This window comes from Rattus norvegicus, chromosome 5 (assembly GCF_036323735.1).
Source record: "Rattus norvegicus strain BN/NHsdMcwi chromosome 5, GRCr8, whole genome shotgun sequence".
NCBI lineage: Eukaryota > Metazoa > Chordata > Mammalia > Rodentia > Muridae > Rattus > Rattus norvegicus.
The window spans coordinates 76,517,700-76,544,583 of record NC_086023.1 but is presented as its reverse complement, the minus strand read 5'-3'; the positions used below and the strand labels follow the sequence as shown (position 1 = coordinate 76,544,583).

The 26,884-nt window shown below is 46.1% G+C and overlaps 1 protein-coding gene across 8 annotated transcripts in view; it reads left to right on the top strand.

The window, feature by feature from the left end:
- Positions 1–26,884, top strand: part of Epb41l4b (erythrocyte membrane protein band 4.1 like 4B) — a 160,867-nt gene that overhangs the window by 103,169 nt on the left and 30,814 nt on the right. For 5 of the 8 annotated variants that reach the window (XM_039110572.2, XM_039110571.2, XM_039110573.2 and 2 more), the window contains 5 exon segments: positions 6,366–6,568; positions 8,761–8,879; positions 13,906–14,031; positions 21,582–21,649; positions 24,976–25,074. In XM_039110572.2, the coding sequence (XP_038966500.1) occupies positions 6,366–6,568; positions 8,761–8,879; positions 13,906–14,031; positions 21,582–21,649; positions 24,976–25,074 (615 nt within the window). 8 annotated transcript variants of the gene reach the window in all.

Below are 26,884 nucleotides of genomic sequence, written 5' to 3'. Positions count from 1 at the left end.
TAGGCTATGGTGTATGATGATACTAAAATAAAAGCAACAAAGTAACAAAGTAGCAACAAAGTAACAGACCCGTTCAGTGCTGTTGAGAGGAAAAGCTCCACTGATGCCAACCGAGCAAGTTAAACCAAGCAGGTTAACGTTGTATCTGGCTGGAGCAATCAGGAAAGTGGAAACCAATCTAGGCATTTCCTAAGGAGAGCATTTAATACAGGGGCTGGATTATACAAAGGACAGGACCTGCATTATCACTGACACAACCCCAACATAAGAGTAATTGGAAACTGCTTACCACCCCAGAACAAAGGGATATAGGATGAAGGGTGGTGGCAGGAGAAGGGTTAGAAATTCAGGATAGGGGGATGGGCTACAGAGCAATAGTGGCAGGTGCTGAAGCATCTGTGGGGCCCCAGGAGGCAAGCCAGGGTAGGGACCAGAAGTGCACTGAATTCCTTGGAGTGTGCTGGGGAAAGTGGGCACTGAGCATGCAATTATTCAGCACAGTGACCAATGGAGCAAAGAGGGTCCCTCAGCTTCCTAAACAGACATAGGTTGCTCCTTTCAGGAGGCTGAAGCGGTTCTTCATTTCACAAAAAAAAAAAAAAAAAAAAAAAAAAAAAAAAAAAAAAAGTCAGTTTCCCATTAATCCCCATGAGTTTGTCATCCAAATGGGAGCCGTGAAGAGAAACAACAGGGCACCTACTCTTAAGCACATATGGAAGCTAGGCAAGACCCCCACACCCAACACCTAATATACCTTGTCAGCTCCAGGCCTTAGAAGTTGGTGAACCCTACTCCTGCAATGTTCAGTGTCCCCCCACTCCCTGTCCACTCTTCCACAACTGTTAGGATTTCCTTACTTCAAGCAACTACTGCAGAAGGTCTCCTCTAGCAATGTCCCAGGCTGGACTGAGGTCCTTCCCCTGCTGACTGTCATGCCTGGCACAGTGCCAGAGAGCAGAGCTGGTCCCAGGCTATTTATTGAGTACACTGAAGCTTTTCCTGGTCTCCATGGACCAACCCTTCTTCCAGTACAGCTGGGACACAAGTACATATGGCTTACTGGATGGTAGAGAACCTGCGGGTGTCTGTCTCAGCCAGAGGCTTCTGAGAAGGACTTGGATTTTCCTGATGAGTACTCATGCTGCCTTAAATAGAAGCCAAGCAGATGGGAAGACACAGCAGATGGGCAGCCCTTTGGGCACCGAGTGGAAAGGTGGGAGGCCTGGATGGTGTCCCGGACTCAGCTGCTGGTCTCCGGCTGTGTGACCTGCTCACCTCCCTTCCCATGGTGAGCCCATATGCAAAATGAGCTGGCTGCAGGATTTAGAGCTAGGTGACCATGTCTAGAGGAGAGCTGACATTCCTATTTCTAAAGATCTCCAGCTTTCCTGGGATCTGCCTCACATAATGTACAGTTCAGCAAAATATACAGTTAGTTATATTCATGAAGTTGTCTGGTTGTGGATTTTGCTATTTTAGGAACATTTTATTCCTCCACAAGAAACTCAGTAACAATAGTCTTTCAATCCTGATTCCTCTCACCCTTCCTACTCCTAACTCCCCCCCCCACCATTTGTCTGTTCTACCCATGCCCTGTAAGAAGAATCACATATGTTGCCTCTGATGTCCGTCATCTTCCAGATAGCATAATGTTTCCAAGGTTTATTTAAATTGTAACTTGAGTTTGTAGTTCAGTGCTTTTTTGATGGCTTAGTAACTTTCCATTGTATTGATATACCACATTTTGACTGTTAATCGATGAACTCGGTTGTTTCCATCTTTTGTGTGGTTATGAATAATACTGTTAATAAGCATTCAGGCACACATTTTTCATGGATCTTTTCTTTCCCTTGGTGTGAATTGCTGGACCATGTAATGATATCTCTAACTCTTCTTCAAGGCTCCACCAGGCTGTTTTTGCAAACTGAATGAACCATCTTACATTCCCTTCAGTAGAGTATAAGGGTTTTCCTAGTGACCTTAACATCCAGCCTGAGTTTAAACCTATAGAGCCAGAGGATAGCTGAGGGCTCCATTATAAGATTCTGTGATTTCTTATCCCAACTTAGATCCCCCAGGCTCATGTCACCGAAAACTTGCCTACACTGCAAAGGTTATGACTAGCTTCTCAAGAGCACTCTCACATGGCCTTCTTCTCAAGAGAAAGCCCCAAGTTCAGCTTCCCCCTTTTCTTGCCCTGTCCCTGTAACAATTCTGGTGGTAGAGTCTAGAAGTACTGTGACTTTGCAGAATTTCAAATATCCCATGAGCCTCAGTCTCTAGTGGCAGTAAGCATGGAGCTGGCCTAGTATCCTGACCCTTAGCTAATGTCACTAAGGTTGGTGTATTGCTGCATGGTTTGGGTTTTTTTGTTTTGGTTTGGGTTTTTTTTTTTTTGTTTTGTTTTTGTTTTTGTTTTTGGTTTTTTTTTTTTTTTTTTTTTTTTTTTTTTGGTCCTTATACTGTGAGTCTGACTTTGCTGAGGTCAACAGGGCAGATACACAACCTCAAAGTCTGTGTTAATGTTGCTTTCAAGAATCCTGCAAGGATGACCCATGAACATGAATGAGGCCTTGAGAAATCTCCTTAACATCCTTAACAGATCCATAACCCAGCAAAACTCCATGTTTGCATCTTCAGGATGGTCCCTGTGTGCGACCAGAGAATGCTCCCAACACATTCCACTGTGACATTGTTCCTGAAGAGATGTGAACAAATGTCTACCCACCCATATAGAGATCCAACAACAGACTAAAGTAACAAACACCACCAAAGTCCAACTTGGTGAACCAATGAATTATTTGGAGTTACTTATAGGAGCTCAGATGACTCAAAGGCATCACTGGAAGCTCACCTTAGCAGGGGCAACAGCTCACAAAAGCTGGAACTTTGGGGCTCTCCAAATGACTTACAGGCAGCACAGTAGGCTGGAGCATTTCCTTTCCTCAACAGTCCTTGCTGCTTTAACCTTAGGGAGAGAGGAACCTTGTGATCCTGTTATGTTTCAGGAACTTGCTGAGACTTGTAAGTTGTTTTCTTCCTGGGTCTTATTATCAGAGGGAATTGCTCCACAATAGGAACAGTTATTTTTCCTAGGACCCTTAGCTGCTTAGCTGCATCAGATTCCTTGCTCTAGCCAAGGTAATTTGTCTTCTTAACCCACTCCTACCCCTTAGGTGGCTGTAAAAGAGATCACAAATGTGTATTTTATTTGACATGTTATTATATGACTTCTCATTTGTGGCATGTAGATGGGGGCTTTCTGTTTTTGTGGGGTTTGGTTTGTTTGTTGATTTATTTCTACCATTATACTCTTCATGCTGGGGGTTTTTCTTTTCTTTTCTTTCTTTTTTTTTTTTTTTGAAGTAAAATAGTGCATTCTTTGTACATGTAGAGACAAATTTGTGATACCACTATGAAGCCTGCGACAGGCATTACTCAACCAATCAGGGAGCACTTTCTCCCTGAGCTGGGCCCAACCTCAGAATTCTTATGCTCTGGGCAGAGGGTGAAGATGGACCTGGCATCTGACATGGTGTCTGTTTGCCATATTTCAGGAACTATTCCTCAAAGCTCTCCAACTCCTCTTCCAGGCCTGATGGCATGCCAGCTCCCTGCTCTTGGCTGTGTTTCCCTTCGGGTGCTCGTTCCCATACTCACTGCGAACATTTGAAACTCATCAGATCCTCCCTTTCTCCCCACCTCCCTTCTTTCTCAGCCAAGGTACCAGTTGCCTGCCATTTCCTTGCCCCTCCATGTCTCCATGATCTCTTCTTGCATCCAGCCAGTGGCTCTCTCCTGTCTCTGTCTCTCTCACCTCCTCACTGATCTGTCCTTGTGACTGGACAACCTTATGCCACTCAGACTCTGAGCAGGCTAGAAGTGAGGATCAGGGTAGAGGAAGGACAGCCTCAGACTGAGAAGCCATCACCAGCAAAAGGACTGCTGCTCTTCTGAGGGCCCCACCTCACCCCCTACAGGGCAAATATCTTCAGTACATTTAAGGATGGGAAAGAATGTCAGTGGGCTTTGCAACCTGCAGATGTACAAATCCTGGCCACACCCCTTCTTAGCTTTGGAAAAGTTCAGCAGTTGCTGCCCCACATTTTCTATAGAACACTGGTCAAGGGTGCCCTGCAGGGCTGTGGCTGGGCCCAGGAAAGAGAGCTTTCAGCTCCAACTTGGTGTGCTTTTTTAATGCCCCTGTAGGAAGGTAGGTAGCATAAACTGTTTCTAAGGGGAAGAGGTAAGAGTGGAGACCTCTAGAGGTCAAAATCATGCCAGCTTCCACTTCCTCCAGGTCAGTGATTCTCTAATGCTATGACCCATTAATACAGTTCTTCATGTTGTGGTGACCCCCAACAATAAAATCATTTGTTGCTATTTCATTACTGTAATTTTGCTGCTTTCTAAAACTGTAATTGTAATGTAAATATCTATGTTTTCTGGTGGTGTTAGGCGAACTCTGTGAGGGGGTTGTGACCCACAGGTTGAGAACCTCTGCTCCGGGTGTACACACTGTAGGAGTACCCTTGAGCGGGTCTCCACAAAGCAGCCAGGGTGGCTGAAGGGCCCAGCTCCTGCACCAGTGGTGGCAAGCACACCTTTGTTTATGGACTACCCAGACCCATTCCCACCTCCTTATCACAGTGTCCCCAAGCCATGCTCACACTGTCAGGAGCATCCCAGGGGCCAGCTCAAACCCTTCCCACAGCCCCCTGTTGCTCAGATGATAATCCTGAATGCTTCACCCGTCAAACCAGTCCAGCTCATCATTTGAACTGCGCTTCCTGCTGCTTGCTCCCCTCCACTCCCTTCTCTCTGTATACTCTGCCCTCCCTGCTCACCCAACCTTGGCCATACTGTTTCTTTCTTTTTTTTAAGATTTATTTATTTTATATATGCGAGTACACTGTTGTTCTCTTCAGATACATCAGAAAAGGGAATTGGATGCCCTTACAGATGGTTGTGAGCCACCATGTGGTTGCTGGGGATTGAACTCAGGACCTCTGGAAGAGCAGTCAGTGCTCTTAACCACTGAGCCATCTCGCCAGCCCTGGCCATACTGTTTCTTAAACCTGTAATGGCTCTGACTATCCATGCATCTTAAATTCCACAGCTGTCTACTCTCTCCCACAAAAACAATAAATGAGTACTGGGTTAGACTGCATGACTTATAAATGAGAGAAACCGAACTACCTCAATTAATCAATCAACCAATCATTCAACAAATCAATCCATCCTGTGAACCTTATTGAAAGATTTAGCTGTAGGGTCTTCTCTCCCTCTATGCTTTGCCAGGGATATACCTACTTTATGTCTGGGAAGATGGTCACAAGAAACTTCTATTTACACCCTGACAGCCAGAACTGACCTACTTACAACATGGTGCTCTGGTACGACAGTACTTTGTGAATCCATAAAAATGCTTTCATTTCTTTTATATTCAGGAAAAAAAACATTTAGCTGAAGGAAGTATGCCAAGGCATTATATTAATATACTTGGTTTAATATAAGCACTACCAAGAGAAATAATTTTTTAAAAAGGTTTCATTGTTTAACCTTGTGGGTCTATGCACATGAGTGCAGTACCCAAGGAGGCCAGAAGAGGGCTGTGGGCCCTCTGAGCTAGAATTGTGGGCACTTGTGAGCAGCCTGGAAAGAGAGCTTCTCTCTTGGGTGTTAAAAGTTAGGGGCATGTGAATTCATTTAGACCAAATCCCCCTTAACAGGATTGTGGGAGATTCTGGTTGGGCATGCCTGAAAAGGCTACCCCTGAGAAGAAATATCAGAGGAGGCACATGGGGATGACTTTCTGCATGTGGAAGGGGAAAGACTCTGGTTTATAGCATAGGCTAATTTAAGCATTATGTAATGTTTTTCTTTCTTCCACCTTGCATTTAGACGATACCTTATTTTTTAAAAAAAATTATTTTTATGTGTATGAGTGTTTTTGCCAATGTGTCCATCATGTGCATGCAGTGTCTGTAGAGACCAGAAGAGGGCATCAGACCCTGCGGAACTGGAGTTACAGATGCTTGTGAGCTGCCATGTGGGTGCTAGGAACCCAGGTCCTTTAGAAGAGTAGCCAGTGCTCTTAACCACTGAAGCATCTCTCTAGCCCTGAAAAATTAGTTTTTAAAATGCAAGCTATTTTATTCTATTTCAAAGTGAAGACATTTTAAAGATTCAAGATGTCAGATCACTAACGTATACAAATTCCCACTTTTGTTCATTTTCTTTGCACACCGTTTGGCCCAACTCCCTATTTTAAGTAGGGATCTTTTGAGCCTCGTGGTCTTGGGGTTTGAGGGTTTAGCAAATTGTTGTGTTGTTCTAAACCCTGACTTCGTTGTCTGCCCCAGCTACCCGCTCCCGTCCCCAGCGCTCAGCCCCACAGAAAGGCTGCCTTTCGGCCTCGAGGAGAACGGGGGCACGCCATTTGCTCCCAAAGCTTCGGGGAGACACCACCATCAGCACCAGCACCACTCCAACTACGGCCTTTCTCTGACCCTGGAGAATAAGGAGGCGCCGCTGAGGTCCCCGAACTCCAGCAAGGCCCTCACCAGTGAGTGTGTAGAGGGAGTAGGGTGGGTTGCAGATGGCCAGTCAGGGACAGAAGGGGGTCTGTTGCCATGGCTACTGGATTTGGGCAGTTTGCTTTTAGAGACTGGTGCCTGGAGGCAGGGTGATCTGGACTGGGTGGTTTCCTGCTTCCACATTGTTACAAATGGCCGTTCCTTCCTGCCTCCTAGCTTAGACTTCTGCCCTTGCAGCGCTTAGTGCAGGCTCCTGGGCTCCAGCAGTGAAAAAGAGGGGTGGGGGAGGGAGTCAGATGGTGGCTAGGGTTCCTGCCTTGGTCACAGTAAACTCACTGCTGTCCTTTTGGGATACCGACTTCTAACGGCAGAGAGGTGTCAGGTGTCCAGTGAGCCTGTGGTGTTGTCTATCCTGTAGACGTTGCTAGTAAGTAAGCAGTCAGACCTGTGCTTGGCAGTACGACTCATCAGGTCCCTGCCCACTCTGTAAGAACGGGCTTGCATCTTGAATGTTATATCATTTCCTAACTCACCTTTAATCTCTTTTAGGGATTTATCTTTGATATACCGAGGCAAAGAATTAGCTCTTTTTCTCTCTTTTTCTCTTTCTCACTATGTGGACCAGGCTGACAATAAACTCACAAAGATCTCCCTGCCCATGGCTCCCTAAATGGTGGGATTAAAGGCTGTACCACCGCCAGATATAACCTTATTTTTCATTTTTATCGTTATCTTACTGCTTGCCTACATCTGTTTATTTTTGACTAGCACTCAGTGTTGTGTTTCACAATGACATTTTTCAAATAGAATTTCTGTTGGCCGACCGTCACCCAGCCCCTGCCCCACATCTGCCCGAGGGGCCCGTTTCCTACTTTTATGGGTCCTCTTCCTTACTCCCTTCAGGAGCACTGAGACAGGGCAGGTCAGAGGTCGGGACGCTGGGGTTCCCACTGAGCAGCTGAGGATGCTCTCCGGGTTTTGGTCCCTCTGTGAGCAGGAGAGAGGGTGTGCAGTGAGTGTCCAGGAACCTTCTAGCCTAACCCTGCATGCAGCTGTGAGCTGTCCGGATAGACTGAGCAACTCAGCCTCATCCTCACACCGTAAGAACCTTTTGAGGTTAGCTAGATGGAAGAAAGATGGGAACCCTTAGTCCAGTTAGGAAGAAGAATCCATACGGTGGCCAGGCTATCCTGGCCCTTGTTCACCTCATCCATTCGCGTAGAGGTGACTGGTGTGGCCTCCTAATAGTATCCTTCCTGTTGTGCATTCCCCATAGAGAAACTACCACTGTCAGTGTTAAGACCTTCTGTTCCTCCTGGCCCCCCATAAGTCCACACAAGAGCGTGGTCACCGGACAGACCTCCAAAGCCTCCCCCTGTGGTCCTAGCCTCCCCATCCTTCCCACACTCCAGCTGCTCGGAACCTCTGTCCTTTCACAAAGAACCTCGCAGTCCCAGCCCCGAGTTTGTGTGTGCTGTCCCTCCACTTGGAAGGCTTTTCCTCAGCCCTAGTGAGACCCCACGTGCCCCGGCAGCCAGCTCACGTGGCATCCCTGCATGCTTCCTGCACCCCCAGCCGGGGTTGAGGATATCTTAAGCTCTCAGTGCTTTTTATGTGAAATGTCTTCCCTCCACTTGCACTAGAATCATATCTTATTTGTTTATTTCCACTCCCCAGATGCCAGTTGTTAACAAGTGGTAAAGCACAAGCTTTACTGGATAATGAATATTTAATATTTAGTGAATGTTTAATGTATTTGTAATAAATCCGAGCTAGGGATGGGGGCGTGGTGGCAAACAGATGCAACACACTACAAAAAGCCAACGGCTTGGGTTTTTAGAGACATAATATGACTCTCCGAGCCACCTTGCCATGCCTTGCAGCCTGGACATCTGTCTTTTCAGCATGTAAAGGACCTTTCCACATTTGAGTCCTTTTGTAAGAATAATCTCACTTAATACTCCAGAAACCCTGCAAGATAAGTGATTTCTATTTTCATTTCTAAATGGCTTAGCAGCCCAGAGGGGTCAAACATCACGCCCAGGGCCTCCCAACTCCTATCTATGGGAGTAAGGTTATGAAACCTCAGCCTCACATGTTCCGGAACTGCAGAAGCTGGAAAGGCAGAAAAGGATTCGGGAGTCAGCTTCCCGAGGGGTCTCTGAACCTGTATCTGTCTGACTTTGAACTCTTACTTTGTCCTTTCCCTGCCACATTCTAGAACTGAGCCCCGGAGCACCTGCCCTGTACAGCGAAGCAGCTGCCCATCTGAAGAAACTGGAGCTGGACACCGTGAAGGCAGCGGGACCCTGGCCTGCCCTGCACATCAACATAAACAAGGTGCCAGGCCAGCTCTGCATGGAGTGTGCTGCCCCACAGCAGGCGCCTCTGTGTGTGTGTGTGTGTGTGTGTGTGTGTGTGTGTGTGTGTGTGTGTGTGTTCGTGCTCCTGTTGTTAAGAAACCTTTCTTGGGCCAGTGAGCTGGCTTAGCGGCTAAAGACTCTTACACCTACTCTTATCCTCTTACACTCTTATCCTTCGCTTTCACATGAAAAAAGGAGAGAACTGGCTTGTACAAGTTATCCCCTGACCTCACACGGTTATACCTGTACACATAAATAAATAAATAAATAAATAAATAAATAAATAAATAAATGTAATCATATATTTTAAAAGTAAACTGTTTCTCACCATAGATCGCCTCAGTAAAGCATGACACCTCGAATGGGAGCCACTAGCTTGAACGATTTTTTTTTTCACACCTTAAGGATATATCCACCTCTGATTCATCCATGGTTTCTGTAACTTCCTGTTCTTAATGTAGTGATTTTCACTCCCTATTTCCAAGTGGTCCCCAAACAACAGTGGGGATTTCAGGCTCCTCGGATTTCCCATGTGTTAATTGTCTCTATCAACAATTTATATACACATCCGACTGCTTCCTTATCCCAAGAGGACATTCCCAAATAGATGGCCTATTGTCTAATAACAATACCCCGTTGTCTTTGATTTGTATGTTGAGTTGTTAATGCCATGTTGGATGACACAGTCTCTTTCCACAGTTCAAACTTAAAACATTGCGGTTCTGAAAAACAGACAGTGCACCTGGTGGTGGTGCGGAACACCTTTAATCCCAGCACTCAGGAGGCAGAGGCAGTGGATCTCTCTAAGTTTAAGGCTAGCCTGGTCTACAAAGTGAGTTCCAGGACAGCCAGAGCTACACAAAGAAACTGTCTTGAAAAAACAAACCAAACAACAACAACAAAAAAACCAAACAAATAAAACAAAAACAAAACCAGACAGCATAGCAATGCTGGAGCCGTGCTCTGAGCTGGAACTGTGGTCTTGAAATCTCCCTTGGAGACAACTTTGTGTGGTGTGTGTGTGTGTGTGTGTGTGTGTGTGTGTGTGTGTGTGTGTGCAGTCATGAGAGTGTAAGGTGCATGCATGTGTGGGTATGGATGTATGAATGTGGGAATGTGTGTTGGAACTCAGGCACCTTCCACCTTTATTGGTGACTAGATCTCTCACTGGCCTGGATTTCACTCCATAGGCCAGGCTGATGGGTCCTGTGGGCTTCCAGAGAACTGTGGCTCTCCACTGTTGCTGTAAAATTATAAAAAAAAATGCTGTCTTTATCCTGCACCAGTCCGGCACCGCAGTGCCCCAAGATATCTGGTAGATATTGTCATCTCAGTCAGCAAAGTCTCTCACCCTCGCTGCTCCATCCCATACCACACTGCCGATGGCTTCTCTCTGAGCCTGGCAACAATCTCTCTACACATCTAGTTCCTAAGGCAGGTTGCCACCATGCCAGAAACACACATCCCAATTCCTTAGCGGCCCAGTGTCACCACCCATGACATACTCTCTTGAACTTAAATCGCCACATGAAAGAACACACAACACGAGAACCTCTGGTCCAATTGATAAGATATAATTGCCCACCTAGACATACAAAGCCCATACACACCCATCCCTTAAGAATATTCATAACAACCTGTAAATGTGCAGAGAGGAACCTTAACATCAGCCTCCATGTTCTCTCCACTGCTTCTCCTGCCTCCTTTAGTCTCCTCCTCCTCTAAAACTTTTCTCCTGCCCATCCTTCCTTCTCATCCAATGATAGGCCTTGTTCTGTCTTGTACCTGCCTTCACCTGTATGACGTCTTATACTCCACCTCCTGTCTTGTCATTAGTGAGATAACAAACCCTCCCTGCCCTGCCCTGGCCTGCTCTGCCTGCTTTTTATGTAGCTTCTGGGAATCCAAATTCAGGTCCTCATACCTGTGAGACAGTCCCCACCCAGTGCTAATAGAGGTGCCTTTTAAACAAAAGGCACACAAAGATGCAGGAGTTTACAGATTTTTGTATTGGTCTTCAATGGAGGTCATTCATGTAGCTGAGCAGTACCGGGCTGTACTGCTTTGTCCAGCCGGGACAGGAGCAAGCCAGCTTGAATTGTCTGTCCTAACAGCGGGTTAGAGTGGCTAAACTTAAGGGGGAAGTCAGTGCTGAATCCTTGTTTTAGCAGCACGCCATCATGTGAAGTAGGTCTTCATTGTTGTTGGTATAAACACTTCCCTGTAAATCACTGTCAAAACCCTCCAATGGGATCCTAACTAATTAAGTTCCCGCTCGCCAAATGCCACTCCCTAAATTAAAACCAACTACAAATGAACTCTTTAACATTATCTATGGAGAAAACCTCAAGTATGAAATAATTAATGTGACTGGATTTATAAGCACAAAGTAAATTACCCGAAACCTACACTGTAAAACTTACGTTTCCAGATAATAAGTAATAGGTAAGTTACTTATCTTCCTAAAGGAGGAATAACCCTGAGTCCAGCCAGATATGCCATTTTTTGAGGTCCAGCATGGTGGCTTACTCTTGCTACCCTTCTTCCATCCCAGGCAGAGCTTGCTGTATTTTCTGAGAAAGCCATTCATAATTCATTCTCTCTCTCTCTCTCTCTCTCTCTCTCTCTCTCTCTCTCTCTCTCTCTCTCTCATTGAGCATCTTAAAGTTCTTATGAAGGAGGAGATGGCAGCAGAGAGGCTAGCGTGGTTGAGTGGTTGGGAGTTCTGGATTTGGACTCCATCAGAATCTGCCTCCCTCTATGTGACCCCAGGCAAGTGGCTTCCCATGGCCCTGCTTTGTGTATTTTTTCTCCTCTACAAACCCCGGTAAATGATATACTGCTTTCTCTTCTCATCGTGCAACTCTTCCCCTTGTGATGGAAGAGAGCTTGGAATTGAACCTTGTGCTCCACCAAGCTGCATCGGCAGCCCACGGTTGTCTGTCTTCTGCTAACGTGAAGATAATGAAGGCACCAGCAAGATAAGCCGGCAGAAGTGACTTAAAGATGCCTGAGTGGGGAAGACATGGCTGCTAAGCCCACATTCATACACGGGGCCCACTTGCAGAAGGAGAGAACTGACTCTCCAATGTTGTCCTCTGGTTTGCTACACACCTCTTCTCTTCTCTTCTCTTCTCTTCTCTTCTCTTCTCTTCTCTTCTCTTCTCTTCTCTTCTCTTCTCTTCTCTTCTCTTCTCTTCCCTTCCCTTCCCTTCCCTTCCCTTCCCTTCCCTTCCCTTCTCTCTCTCTCTCTCTCTCTCTCTCTCTCTCTCTCTCTCTCACACACACACACTAAAGGAATAAATGAAAACTTAAAAAAATATGTAAAAAGATATCTAGCTCCAAATAGCCTGGACAAGTGGGCCTCCAGTGAGTCATGCCCATGAAATATGTGGCCAGTGACAGCTCTTGAACATGTCAGCTACTGGCGTTTTTCTTAATCATCACGGTTATTATGATCCTGGTCCTCATCATCACCACCACCGCCATCGTTATTATCATCACTGTTATTGAGGTTGTCACCAACATCATCATGGTCATTACCAAGATCATTGTCGTCATCATCTATTTTTGATGCTACCCTAGAGAGAAAGGACTGACATTTTACTTCAGAACACTTGCCTTTGTCTGTTTGGTACTAAGTGGCATGGCTGGAGTCTGCTTCTCTCCCAGACGTCCTTCTTCATTCCCTTGGGGAGACTGGATAATCTAGCCACATGCCCTGCACTTCTATGGCTTTCATGATATTCCTGTAATGGATACTAAGATGGTCAATGGGATTCTTGCTTTTTCTCAGTATGTGGGCCAGACTCATCTTGAACCTACCCTTTTTCTGCATCCCCCTCCTGAACGTTGGGGTAGTAGAGAAGTGCCACCATGCTTAACCTCAGTGGGGCCTTTGATCTGGTGAATAACAGTTCCAGAACTTAGGGAAGATGAGGATTTTAGAACACTTCCTTCTTGCTTTTGTACATGGTGGCTGACCAGCCACACTACCTCCTGATACTACTGAATTTCCATTAGCAATCATGAGGTCTTGTGCTCATATCTCTTCTGATAATTAGTGGGTGTCACCATAATCGTCTATAGGGAGTATTTATTGGACATCAAGTCTGGGTCAAGCACTATATTGTTTTGGGACCTGCGATAACCATAACCTACAGTATGGTGGACAGTTAGACATTATCTCCCCAAAGTGGCACATATACCATCTAAGATCATTTCAGGGCTACAGGTAGAGATGAATAACTTTTATTTTAATCACCATGTCAATACCATGTCTACTATAGTGACAAAGCCTTTGATTTTAAAGATGTTTTCCTTTGAACATGATTCAAATATATGTATTCCTAGGGTTATCTACCTTAACCAAGTCACATGAACTTTAGGAACATAGTCACTTAATACTTAGGAGATGGTAGGAATTGTGAAATTAGTGCCAAACTCCTGAAGTCCAGTGTGATCCAGGGTCTGGGAGTGTGGCTCCACGATAGAGCATGAGGCCCTGGCTCTCATCTGCTGCATATGCATTAAATTCATTAATGAAATAACAGATACAAATTCCTCATCGAGAGTCATGGTTTCCAGCAAGGTTTACTGAACAAATATCAGCAAGTATTTCGTGTTCTTTTTCTTGATCTTGCTAATTACTGGCACGTCTTCCCATCTCTGAGGTGGCATGGAGGGAATAGCTCAAGGCTGGGCTGGGGGAAGAGAAGCTGTCGCTTCTGTCGCTGATTCCTGTTAACTGAGTTTAAAGGGGTCCCTTCCTTTCTTAAACCTTTACCTGATGTGTCTCACTAGAAAGTGGGGTGATATGTGGGAAGCCTCTGCATTACAAGTTTTATCAGGGTGCACACACACACACACACACACACACACACACACACACACACACACTCAGACCCTTGTGTTACTTGTTGTCGTGGTTGTTGGTGGAAGTTGTCATGAATTTTCTTTTCTGTTTGCTTGACATGTGTCACCTGGATTTTGCTTTATCTCAGGCCGAGGAAAAGAAAGTTTCCGAGAAGACCCTTCAGACCCCGCTGCTGCCTTCGCCGGTGGCAGATCATGTGAAATGTAACATTTTGAAAGCACAGCTAGAGAATGCCTCTCGTGTGAATGCCCAGGTATGAGGGGTGAATGCTCCTTCAATCTCATGTTACAGGGTTTCCTCAGTGCCACACAGGGGGACAGTGACGCAGCCACATCAAGGTTTAGTATAGAGATAGGAGCCACTTCTTGGTATAAGAGCCTGGATGTTGTTGTTGTTGTTGTTGTTATTATTATTGCAGTTACATTTTATCTCTTTGTTAGGAGGGGTGCAGGGGCTCATGCCATGGGCTGCTTGTGGAGGACAGAGGACCACTTTCAGGAGTCAGTTCTTTCTTTTTGCCCTGTGGGTCCTGCGGATCGGACTCTGGCTGTCAGCCTTGGCATCAGTCAGGCACTTTTACATGCTGAGCTGTCTCACTGGCTCGAGGAAGCCTGGGTCTTAATGCAGAGAATTACTGACAGCTGTGGTTATTATTCATGCTTGCGAATGGGAGAGGGGGAAGTGAGAGATGGTGGTTCTTACGTGCTAGTTGCATAAGGGCCCCAGCAGAGAGGGTTCAGGAAGTCAGTGTGGGGGCTAGTGATCCGCACGTCTAACCTTCTCCCTGAACTACACTTGACTCACTACTCCGGGGACCCGGAGGTGGCAGCTCTGGAAGTACTTTGCATCACAAGAGCACAGGGAGCAAAGGTTGCTCGAACGTGTATGTGTGTGCCAGGAGGAAGAATCCACACAGGTGAAACACACTCCTGAGTTCAGGTCCCCATGGCCTGCTCTTGTATGTAACTTCATGAGTTACATGTGGCCTGGTCACACACTAAGGGCCCAGAGCGACAGGTCTCACAGTCTGGGGCAAGGGGCGGGGATTCTGGTGCTGGGTCTGTGATGGACCGGGCAACCCAGGATCTCCCGGTGCTGCAATACTGTAACCTGACTTAGGTGTTCCTGTGGAGAAGCCAGGCTGGGGCAACCCAGAAGTAGGTAAAGCCAAAAATCCCTCCAGTGCCCCCTGTTGGCAGAGGAAATTTGTTTGCTGCTTCTCATCCCAGAACCGAGGAGAAGGGGTGAATTTGGAGATAAGAGAGGATAGTGTGATAACTCACATAAACCCTCCGACTGGCACTGGAACACATATCACTGGCACCACAATGGCCATTAACTACACTCCTTCTGCCACCCTAAATGAGGGTTCTAAGTGGCCCGAGTCACAGGTGGCCTCCAGGGAGAAACCCATTGGCCATCCCTGCCATATAATAAGCTATGGTTGGCGTGACAAGATGACTCAGTGGCTCAGTTCAGTCCCCAGGACACATATAGTTGAATGAGAGAGCCAGCCCCTTAAAGTTGTTCTCTGATCTCCCACATACACCGTGGCAAGCATGTCCCTGCACGCGCGCGCGCGCGCGCACACACACACACACACACACACACACACACACACACACAGCGCTACAGTTGTCCAAGTGCTCACTAAAACAATAGGTAAGAATCGACCGTCCTTATGGGTCTACCTACCCATACTTACATTGTGAAGAGCACACATTCTCTGGCTACGTACATAACAATCTGTGTGCTTTGAATCCTCCCAGAAGATGCGGTGAGAGACAAGAGCACAGGGTTTCTTCCGCTGGGAGGCCGATGTAAACAGGAGGTATGGACTATGTGATGGAAAGCCCTTGGTCTGGTTCTGCGGTGCTCAACCTTCCTAATGCTGCGGCCCTTTAATAAAATTCTCCTGTTGGGGTCACCACCAACCATAAAATTAATTTGTTGCTACTTCATAACTGTAATTTTGCTACCCTTATGAATTGCAATGTGAATGTCCGATATGCAGGATATCTAATATGGGACCTCTGTGAAAGGGTCATTTAACCACCAAGGAAGGGGGGTTACAACCCACAGGTTGAGAACCACTGGCTCTGGTTTGAGTCCTGATCTTTATCTTCGTAATGCCATCTTAAACTCATCTATTAACTTCCCTGGGTCTCGGCTGTTTTGCCCAGAACGTGGGGATCAGCTAGGTCTGGTGGTGTACACCTGTAGTCTCAGGCACTTGGGACACTGATGCAGGAAAGTCTCTAAGCTCAAGCGCTAGAGACCAGCTTGAGACAACATAGTAAGATTTCCTCTCGAGGGGCTGAAGAGACTGCTCAGAGGTTAAAAACATTTTCTTTGCAAGCTTGAGGAATGGAACGCAGATCCTAGCATGCATATACAAGTATGATCCCATCCCTGCCTGTCACCCCAGCGCTTGGGGTGGCAGCAGGCTTGCTGGGGCTGGCTAGGTACTGGCCTTGTTGAAAAGCCACTAGCTCCAGGTTCAGCAAGAGACCCTCAAAGGTAGACAGTAAGTAAGGAGGACCCGTGACTCCTATCTCTAGCCCTGCATACCTGAACACACTCACACACAGACACCACACACCCGTACATGTTACACATGCACAAGTTAAAGAAACCGAACAAAACAAAACAAATTAAAAGCCACCTCCCTAGGTAACTGTTAAGATTAAAGGATAGCGGAGGGAGAGCTAAACCTTCAGAGAGGCAGACACGCCTGGGAAACCAGAAGAGACTGCACTCTGTGCACATCCAGACGCCAGAGGAAAACACCAAACGTCATCTGGAACCCTGGTGCACGGAGGCTCCCGGAAAGAGCGGCGCAGATCTTCCCGGTTGCTGCCGCCACGGAGAGGACTTAGGCAGTACCCCACGAGCAAACTTGAGCCTTGGAACCACAGGTAGGACCAACTTTTCCCCTGCAAGAAACCTGCCTGGTGAACTCAAGACACAGGCCCACAGGAACAGCTGAAGACCTGTAGAGAGGAAAAACTACACGCCCAAAAGCAGAACACTCTGTCCCCATAACTGGCTGAAAGAAAACAGGAAAACAGGTCTACAGCACTCCTGACACACAGGCTTATAGGACAGTCTAGCCACTGTCAGAAATAGCAGAACAAAGTAACACTAGAGATAATCTGATGGCGAGAGGCAAGCGCAGGAACCCAAGCAACAGAAACCAAGACTACATGCCATCATCGGAGCCCAATTCTCCCACCAAAGCAAACACTGAATATCCAAACACACCAGAAAAGCAAGATCTAGTTTCAAAATCATATTTGATCATGATGCTGGAGGACTTCAAGAAAGACATAAAGAACTCCCTTAGAGAACAAGTAGAAGCCTACAGAGAGGAATCGCAAAAATCCCTGAAAGAATTCCAGGAAAACACAATCAAACAGTTGAAGGAATTAAAAATGGAAATAGACGCAATCAAGAAAGAACACATGGAAACAACCCTGGACATAGAAAATCAAAAGAAAAGACAAGGAGCTGTAGATACAAGCTTCACCAACAGAATACAAGAGATGGAAGAGAGAATCTCGGGAGCAGAAGATTCCATAGAAATCATTGACTCAACTGTCAAAGATAATGTAAAGCAGAAAAAGCTACTGGTCCAAAACATACAGGAAATCCAGGACTCAATGAGAAGATCAAACCTAAGGATAATAGGTATAGAAGAGAGTGAAGACTCCCAGCTCAAAGGACCAGTAAATATCTTCAACAAAATCATAGAAGAAAACTTCCCTAACCTAAAAAAAGAGATACCCATAGGCATACAAGAAGCCTACAGAACTCCAAATAGATTGGACCAGAAAAGAAACACCTCCCGTCACATAATTGTCAAAACACCAAACGCACAAAATAAAGAAAGAATATTAAAAGCAGTAAGGGAAAAAGGTCAAGTAACATATAAAAGCAGACCTATCAGAATCACACCAGACTTTTCGCCAGAAACTATGAAGGCCAGAAGATCCTGGACAGATGTCATACAGACCCTAAGAGAATACAAATGCCAGCCCAGGTTACTGTATCCTGCAAAACTCTCAATTAACATAGATGGAGAAACCAAGATATTCCATGACAAAACCAAATTTACACAATATCTTTCTACAAATCCAGCACTATAAAGGATAATAAAGGGTAAAGCCCAACATAAGGAGGCAAGCTATACCCTAGAAGAAGCAAGAAACTAATCGTCTTGGCAACAAAACAAAGAGAAGAAAAGCACACAAACATAACCTCACATCCAAATATGAATATAACAGGAAGCAATAATCACTATTCCTTAATATCTCTCAACATCAATGGCCTCAACTCCCCAATAAAAAGACATAGATTAACAAACTGGATACGCAACGAGGACCCTGCATTCTGCTGCCTACAGGAAACACACCTCAGAGACAAAGACAGACACTACCTCAGAGTGAAAGGCTGGAAAACAACTTTCCAAGCAAATGGTCAGAAGAAGCAAGCTGGAGTAGCCATTCTAATATCAAATAAAATCAATTTTCAATTAAAAGTCATCAAAAAAGATAAGGAAGGACACTTCATATTCATCAAAGGAAAAATCCACCAAGATGAACTCTCAATCCTCATCTTCGGTTGGTTTATATACAAGTGTGCAATTTCTAGGCTTGAAAGTAAAATGATGCTATCTGGTGCTGGATAGAGGAGCCTTATTTTTTTATTATGGCAGCTTGCTATTTTTGTAACATGGTGATTTGGTTGAACACAATAAAGTACAGTAGTAACTGAAAAAAAAAGTAAAAAAAAAAAAAGACTTTATAAGACTGGAGTGGGCTGGAGACATGGCTCAGGAGTTAAAGGCACTGGCTGCTCTTCCTGAAGACCTGGGTTCAATTCCCAGCACCCACATCTGCAACTCCTGTCCCAAGGGACCTGACACCCTCTGCTGGCCTCTTTGGGCACACACAAGGTAACCAAACATGCAGGGAATATAGTACATAAAAAAAATGAATGTGGAAGATAAGAACGATCTTCCCGTTGCCCGTACTGAAGACTTCCACAGTAAAATGTTCAAGAAGCTACAACTGTGGCTCAGTGGAAGACTGCTTGCCTGGCGTGAATGAACCCTGGGTCTCCAGCAGTACTCTCTTTCATAAAAAGTTATGAAGAGACAAACTTAATCATGGCGTCCTTCTCCTCTCAAGTACTGAAAGTATTAACTTATTTTCAGGCTTTGTTTTTCCTACTAAATGGGACCTGGTGCAAGAGCCACCAGATTTCTCCACAGTAAGTCCTTTGTTGGTGTCCTGTTCCTCATGAGGACTCACAGTGGTGACCTGAAGTAACAGAATCCCTTCAGGCCTGCTAGTGACACCCATTACCTCAAAGCCCTCACGACGACCATGTGGTGTGACTGCTGCCCGGTCGGCCTGGTGTGAGTGCTCTGAGAGTTTCAGCACAAGCTCTACAGCTTGGGCAGGAACTCAGAGGAGAGGACCCTTCAGTTCTGGGAGGAGGGTAGCTGCTCTCACCTTTTAAAATGTAGTCCGTTAGCAAAGTAGGCACCTTCTCGTTATCCTCCTTCATGGCGAAGAGAACTAGAGAAGGAGAGAGAGAGGGAGATATGGGCCAAGATACTATCATGGTAGGAAGCTTAATTCTAGTGCTAGACAACTTGCACCCTACACGAGAGAGAAATGACTTGAGGGAACCTGGCACTAGTGAGTATGAAGTAGACACATCACTCTACAAGCTTCTATCAAGATTCAGAATCTTAAGTTGAGAAAGAATACACCTAGAGAGCCACGGGGTTGCCTCTGCAATGTGAACCCACCAGTGACTTCTTTAAATTTTCCTCTCTTGGCTCATCTACACTTTCTATATATCTACCAAGTATGTATTTTTAACAAAAATAAATGATTGCCAAAATGATATGTAAATGTTAATATTAATTGCTGAATCACTAGTAAAAAAAAAAAAAGATTAAAGGATAGCACGGAGATCCTGACCAGTGTCTTGCATTACCTCAGGGCATACAGGTAGGAACAACCACAGATTAAGATTAGGGAATTATTGGGGACACTCACTGCTCTGGGTGATGGCAGTGACAGTTTTTATAGGACAGTCAGGTTGGCGCCTCACCTCAAACTTAGTGATTGCAGGGCTGGCTGGGTGGCTCAAAGGACAAAGACACTGGGTGCCAACTGTGATGATCTGAGTTCCATCCCTAACAACTACATGGTGGAAAGAGAGGACCAGCTCCCCAAGTCGTCCTTTGGCTTCCATGTGTGTACTGGGCAAGTGCACACACGCGCGCGCGCACGCGCACACACACACACACACACACACACACACACACACGTGTAATAAATAAGTAAACCTCAGCTATCTCAAGTCACAGTCACATCTGATTGTCTTACCTGCTCTCCCACTGTCAGTTCTGTGTATGCTAGTTTGTCCTATCACCAAGTGAGTAAACGCCACATGTTTCATAGCCTATGCAGTCGATGTTATGCATATTGGGAAGGTCTGCCATGTTCTCAGGGGTCTTGTGCTGTACAGAGAGTGCCGCTGTAGAGGATCCAGGCTTCTGCCATAATGAAGATGTAATGTGCACCAAAATTAATTCATTTTGGAAGGTGTGGAAAAGGAGGGGCTATAGACCCAAAGAAAAGAAAAATGCACTGGGTCAGACAGATAAAGAGGAAGGCCCTGAAAGCGGTGGAGAAGAGAGGAAGCCACGAGGTTAGCAAAACCAGGAATGCTGGCCCATGCTCACCCATCACTGTAGAAAGGATACACCACCCACCCATCCACCCTCCAAAGCAGCATATTAGCCTCGTATAGAGTTCGAGAAGTTCTCAAGGAAAAGCGTGCTGTATTTTAATTCCCTCTAATAGCATGGGCCACTTTGTAAATGGCTCCCACTCTCCTCCACAGAACTAGTGTTCTCGGGAACGACTGTAGGAATCCCTGGGTTAGTGTGGCTTGACAGTTTGTGTAGAGAGCTGCTGTATGCAGCCCAGCATCCTGCCAGGGGCGGGGTGGGGGTGGGGGGTGAGCACCAGTTCCCTCCGGGGACCAGGGCGCAGAGCACAGGTGTATGGAAAGGAAGCCAGAGGTACTGTCTTATTGCTGGCCGCAGAAAAGACTCTGACAGGAGCTGGGCCAGATCTGTGTGCGGACTGCTGTCCACACCAGTCTCCATGACATCACTGAACATCGGTACAGAGCAGAGGCTGAACATGAGGGCTGTGGGCGGGGCATTTCCCCCGCTGACTGCCTGTATACATGCTATTCGGCTGGCTGTGTGGGTGTCCTTTCCTCCCTTGTCATTCTCAGGGACTCAAATGACATCATTCCTTCCGGGACTGCTCCTCGGATGTACAGGATTCCAAGTTCCTTTTAAAGCTATCACTGTAAATGCTACGGGGGCCTGTAGCCCATTCTTGTTCTTGATACACAGAGTGCCGGAAGGGATTGAACTGCGGGCTGCTTTTCCCACACGTTCCCTTTCACATTCAGGCAGGAACTGACACATAGCAAGTGCTCTCAATAAAGGTATAAATTGCAAGCAAATGATTGAATTTTCAGTTTTCACACCTTAATCCTCAGTAGCAGGAATGACTCAAGAAAACTTTTTTTTTTGTCGTTGTTGTTTGCTGTGAAAACAGAATAACTTTGTGATTGACTAAACACCTGATGAGTTACCTCTGTGGTCCTCCTTCTCACTACAATCCTTGGGATGTAGGAGACCTGGGAGCGTTTTTTACACGCCAAGCTGTTTACATTCGACTAACCTGTTTTCTTTAACAGATTGGAAAAGAGGAGCCCTCATTTGTAAATATCAATAAGAAGTCGAGTCTCCAGGATACTAATGTCAGGTCTGTTGCTTCTCGTTTCAGTGGGGAGACGATATGGTGTGATGTGCATTATGTCAGATGGATTTCTCTGGGGGCGGGGGCGGGGACCTGGATGACAGAAGCAGGGAGGGAAAACAAAGAGAAGAGAATAGGGGCCCAAAGAAACCAATATAAAGACTTCCTGTTGCTTATTCCTGGCTTAACATTGCTGCCTGCTGTGCTAGCGTAGAACCCAGCTTCCTTGAGTGGTTTCTGACCTTGACGTCCCTCCAGTAAAGACGCTCCAACCTCTGTCCCCAGAGTGGCGTCATCGTTGACAATACAGGAAAGAGGACCCTTCCCAGCCTCTGCTCACTGCTCTTCCTTGGGTTCTTAGCTTTGTCAGAACTGGAATCACATGGGTTCATTGACCCTCTCAGCCACTATCTCCCCACCCCATGCCCCAGGGGAATCCCACCTCAGCCCAGATGACTGACAGCATGTCACCATGGCAGTCTTATTGCCGTCTTGGTGGTCTACTGTCACCTACTCCCCAGAGTGCTCCCTTGGGTGCTTTCCTCAAGTGTACAACAGAGTCTCGTTGAAAATCACAGGTCCTGGCCCTGGCTGGGGAGGTTAACTCAGTAGTGGAGAGCCTGCCTAGCATGCTAAAGGCCCCGGGTTTAATCCCCAACCACGTAAAACTAGACTCCTGAGTCCCTCCTCAGTCCTTGAGAACCTGTGGGTGGATGGATGGGAGTGGGAATAGAAGGGGCAGAAAAAAAGCATCTTAGTGAATGTCTGGGTGCCCTAGGGAATTGTTATATCCAGTGCTCAAAGCAGAGGCTAGGGTATCTCTGTTGTCTTAATGACAGCCTATCTGGGTCCCTCCTGGACATTACAGGGACTTAATTCAGGTTGGGGTCTAGCTCAGCTGGAGAGTACTTTTATAACACGTACATGGGCTCGAGTTCCATCCCCGGCACTGGAAAAGGCAAAACAAACAAAAGCCCCTTTCCACTCTGCCCACCATCCTTCCTCCATCTGTCTCCAGTCTTGGAGGGCAGCATTATCTAGTTCCTCCCCTTTTTCCCACCCACCCACCTCATCCCCTCACCTGATTGGTTATCACAACCCATCCATTCGAGTTTCAGTATTATCTCAAAAAATCCATTCAGGACCTTACTCCCAGCCCTTCCCCACCCTTCCTTGCCTCTTATTCCAGATCATTAATACCCTGGCTCTCCCACTAATACACTCTTCATGGCTCTGAGGACCTTTCTGCAGGAAAGACCTTTAGTCTAAGGACCCTCCCGAGACTAAACCCTTTAGTGACTGTCATTGCCTTTAGAATAAACTCAGCCTGAGGTCCCTCCTGACAGGTCACTTCCTACCCCTTGCCCTTCTGCTGGGGCCCCTTCAATGTCAGGGTGGTGGGGATGGTACCCTGCATTCAGCTAGACATCTGCTGTCTCTCCCATTGGTGTGGTCTTGCTTGCACGAAACAGAGAACCCTAGGAGATGGGGTCATTTCAGGGAGTTCTGGCCTGAGAGAACCACGAATCCAACATACTGACTCAGTTTCCTCATTCATTCTTTTCTGTGTCTATTCAACAAGCATTTGCTAAGGACCAACTGCACACTCTCCACATAATAGAAGAGAAAATGGAAGTGCAAAAGCGTCTGGTGATCTGTCAGGGCCTCTTGCTCAGGGCCTCAACTGGTCTCAGGGTCTCTCTGGTATTAGGCAGTAGTTACTGGTATTTTTTTAAAATATGAAATTAGCTATGACCATAAAAAATATATTAAAGATTTTTTTGTAAAGTCACTGTTTTGGGGCTGGTGAAATGACTTAAGTGAGTCCCACCCTCAAGGCTAATGAGCTTTTAGCTCTCAGATGCACAGGGCAGGAGAACGGACTCCTGCATGCCGTCTGCTCTCCAGCCTCTGTATGCACACACGCACACACACACAGAATAAAATTTAAAAATGATAATTAAAAAAATCAGTTTTAAATAAAGCCATTGGATTGCCATAAATGACTGAGAAAAAATAAAAGGAAAATTTAATATCTTTTTTAATAAAAAAAGGGGGGTGAATAAAAAGGAAAAGAATGGATATGACTGCTCCTAGCTATGACTGCAGCCAGGGAGAAAGTTTATTGTAGACGTGCAGGAGAGCACAGCCAGGGGCAGGGACATCTTGGAGAACCCAGAGTGAACATGATCTTGAGCAAGGCCATGTGAGGAGTTGGGGAGGTGGGTAGGTACCTCAGCCAGGAGGCCAAAGGTACAGAGAAAACAGATATACAAAATGGTTGGGTTACATAAGGAAAGGAGTCCAGGCCCCTGGGCTGGAGAGTTCAAAGTTAAGAGTGGGGTGTGCCAGCTATACCTTGTAACAGGGTCTGACGGTTGCTGGAAGAACCTGGTAGTCAGGCCTGCTGTGATATGTTAAACAGGCATCTGTGCCCCAGGTTTGAAACTTAACATTTTTATTTTTATTTGTGTGTGTGTGTGTGTGTGTGTACCTGTGCATAGGTGCCCCCAGAGGCTGGAAGAGGGCATCGGATACCCTGGAGGCATTATTAGTAGTCTTAAGACACCTAGCATAGGGTTGGGGATTTAGCTCAGTGGTAGAGCGCTTGCCTAGCAATCGCAAGGCCCTGGGTTCGGTCCCCAGCTCCGAAAAATAGAAAAGAAAAAAAAAAAAAGACACCTAGCATAGGTGCTGGGAATCGAACTCAGGTCCCTTGGAAAAGCAGCAAGCAGTCTTAACCACTGAGCCATGTCTCTCTCTTTTTAAAACATCTCATGTATATAGTATTAGAATATTTTAGGGAGAGTCCTAAAGTTCTTTCGATTATACATTTTCACTTTACATATATAATCTCAGTATATAAATTTATAACAATATACATAAAATACATATACTGCCTGATATATAGTATATGGCTTCACCATGTTCTATAGCCATAGCTATTGTGAGCTACCAAGTTATTGGGAACCAAAGCTGGGTTACTTAAGGGTTTTTCTCTATTTCACAGCAAGACTAAGCTATGAACCAAACCCTCATATTGAGGTAGGGAGCTTTTGAGGCAAGGCAATTTTATCTGGTACCTTACCTGGTTATATTTAGTTCCCTACTCTATTCCGGTGTCTATAATGCTTGCTTGTTTATTTGATTTTGGACTTTTCTGCATTTGTAATGTAATTTCAGTTATTAAGTAAAAACACTACTAAGTCAAGCACAGTCAGATTTCTTGACCATCAGGATCAGGAAGCTGATTACCTGAGAAGCAGTTCAGAAGGCTAATTCACAAACACCAACCTTTAAAAAAATGCTTTTTTTTTTTCCTTTGTCTCTAGAAGCCCCATTCCTATCCGTGTGGAAGCCGCCCAGCCAGCTGTGGAGAAGCCGGAAATCAAACCTCCCCGAGTGAGGAGGTTAACAAGGCAGTATAGTTTGTGAGTTCTGCGCCTATCTACCCCCTACACGTGAACGTTACACATGAACCTTTAGTTATAAACTCATTAGCTTTGCCCCAGGCACCTTCTCAGATGGCTATTCCCAAACTCCATTTAATTCCCATTTGGATGTCACAGTGGGCACATTTGTCCTCACTGACTGTGGTATAGTAAATTCAATGCTTGCCACCCCACAGTTGCTGAGGACCGGGAGTCTGGGACAACCTCTCTGAGCTTCTCTGTTGGGGTTTAACAAGCTACCAATTTTCCCGTTAGGGCCTTGGTCCTTCACATGCTTGCTATCAGAATCCATGCCCAAGGAGACTGTTGGACCCCAGTTACCCTGTGCTACTGTCTTGTAAGGTTTCTGTCAGAAAGCATGTGAGAGGCAAGATGAAAGTTGGTCTTGTATAGCTTCACACAGAAAAGACCTCCTATTGTTTTTGCCATATTCTGTTTATTGGAAACACATTGCTAGGTTCAGTTCACACTCTAGAGGAGGATTACATGGGTGGATGATTAGTAAGACAGAAACCACTAGAGGCCATAAGAAGAGCTGCCTTCAAAGCCCATGGCATGATAGTAACGTGTTCAGCGGGATCAGTCAACAGAACCAGAGGGGAAGCATGGGGCTACGGAGGGTGTCAGGACCCACCTAGTTTTTTTTTTTTCTTCCACTTAGTTCAACAAAACTCCCTTGGCTACGGTTCCAGGCATGGTCAGGTACTGGCAATGTGATGCTTCCCATCTGTCATCTCAAATGTAGTCTCATAGAGTGCTGGAGGCAAAGACAGAGGTGTAAACAACAGCCCAAACAAGACAGCTGAGGCCTCTAGGAAGGGCAGGCGGGCTCAGCCATGGGTTGGAGGACTGGTTGAATTGGAGTTCTCCTTTTTGGCCTCAGATGTGGCTCAGACACTATGCCTGGGTGTGAAGTTTGTCAGAGAACTGCAGAGGAATCTCTGGGCACAGTGGAAACTGGGCAGTCTGGGGTTCTGGTTTGTGCGTGTGCGCACTTACAAGATGGGGGTTGATATCAGGAACCCACCTCATTCACTGAGGTGAAATCTCTCAACTAAACCTAAAGCTCACTAGCCTGGCTCGTCACTAACCAGCATGCTCTGGGGCCCCCGTATATCCTTTCAGAGGAGGGAATTACAGTCAGGAAACCAATCATTCAGGTGGGTTTCTGGGGATCCAAACTCTGGACGTCAGGCTTCGGTGGCAAGTGCTTCAACCCCCGAACCATGTCCTCGGTACCTTTTCCTTGCCCTTCCTGTCCTTTCATTTCCTTCTTTCTTAAGAGCAAGGTACCTGCGACCTCACCAATGCAAAGCAAGTGCTGTACCACTGAGCTACGTCTCTGATCCAGTCTTCACACTTTTGTTTTGAGACAAGGTCATCCTGCGTTGCCCCCTCAAAGGCAGACTTCTTGCATCAGCCCCCTGAGTCATTGGGATTTCAGGCCTCGCTTCAAGAGCTTTTCCTTCATCTGTAAAGTGAGCTAGTACCCACACTAAAGGAGTGTTGGTTTGTTTTTCGAGGCAGGGCTTCACTGTGTAGCCCTGGCTGTCCTGGAACTCACTCTGCAGACCATCCTGAATTCACAGAGATCTGCCTGCTTCTGCCTCCCAAGGGCTGGGATTAAAGGACACCACCTCCTGGCTTGAGGGGATTTTGCAAGGGTCTGGCCAAAGATTGTGTTTTGGGGGGAAAAAGTGTAGGGATCCAGGATGCAATAATGTAAAAGTTGGGGTTCGTTACGAGAGGCGATCCTCAAATAGCCAGCACAGATGTGCCATTAGCTCCT